The sequence below is a fragment of the Bison bison genome, unplaced genomic scaffold (assembly GCF_000754665.1).
Source record: "Bison bison bison isolate TAMUID 2011002044 unplaced genomic scaffold, Bison_UMD1.0 scf7180017864256, whole genome shotgun sequence".
NCBI lineage: Eukaryota > Metazoa > Chordata > Mammalia > Artiodactyla > Bovidae > Bison > Bison bison.
Window position 1 is genome coordinate 795502 of NW_011494828.1, and position 996 is coordinate 796497.

General features: G+C 44.0%; 1 protein-coding gene across 3 annotated transcripts in view; it reads left to right on the forward strand.

Moving 5' to 3' along the window:
- KIF2C (kinesin family member 2C) overlaps positions 1-996 on the forward strand; it is a 19315-nt gene that overhangs the window by 9768 nt on the left and 8551 nt on the right. For all 3 annotated transcript variants that reach the window (XM_010847814.1, XM_010847815.1, XM_010847816.1), the window contains 3 exons: positions 5-100; positions 683-737; positions 847-993. In XM_010847814.1, the coding sequence (XP_010846116.1) occupies positions 5-100; positions 683-737; positions 847-993 (298 nt within the window). The remainder of the gene's footprint in view (positions 1-4; positions 101-682; positions 738-846; positions 994-996) is intronic.

Sequence of the window (996 nt, forward strand, 5' to 3'; positions counted from 1 at the left end):
ACAGGAGTATGACAACAGCTTTCCAAACTGGGAATTTGCCCGCATGATTAAAGAATTTCGAGCTACTTTGGAATGTCATCCGCTTACTGCGGCTGATCCAGTAAGTAATCCCAAAGGGCTTCTATCTCTCCTTCCTGAGTAGGCGTACAATTTTTTTAAAAAATATAGTTGATTTCAATATTGTGTTAGTTTCAGATATACAGCAAAGTGATTCATTTTTTAATATATATAAAAAGATTCTTTTCCAGAGTAGGCGTATAACTGAGAGACAGAAACATCTCTTAAAGGAATGAGAGCACACAGGAATCGTCACTCACCCTTAAGGGCGTGAGGGTGGGCTTTGGTGGGGTGGAGCTAGCAAGGGCTAGATAGGAGACTCTGATCTTTATAAACTCCCTTCCAGCCCCCATCCTCCCTGCTTCAATAGATTGGCTAAATTCTTACTGCTAATCATGAAAGTGTGCTGAAACCTCCTATAGGCAGCAGAGTGAGAAAACTGAGAAGAAAATTCAGAGCTTTCTTGTGCTCTAGAGTAACTATGAGCACAGTGGGTCCCAGTGTTAGGTCTCAGCCCCTGACTGGGCCAGACATATGATTAGTAAGGGAGGGGCTCTGGACCAGCTTTCTTTCAATATTACACTGACCTTTTTGCTGACGGTTGTCTTCTCTCCTCCTCCTGAAGATCGAAGAGCACAGGATATGTGTCTGTGTTAGGAAACGCCCACTGAATAAACAAGGTAAGCCCCACCTTACCTTAGCCCCAAGGTAAGTTCAGTCAGAATGAGGCTTCAGACTGAGGGTCCCCCGTGTCCAGGGAGCATCGCCTGAAATACTGTCCTTCTGCAGAGTTGGCCAAGAAAGAAATTGATGTGATTTCCGTTCCTAGCAAGTGTGTCCTCTTGGTCCATGAGCCCAAGTTAAAAGTGGACTTAACAAAGTATCTGGAGAACCAAGCATTCTGCTTTGACTTTGCATTTGATGAAACGTCTTCAAATG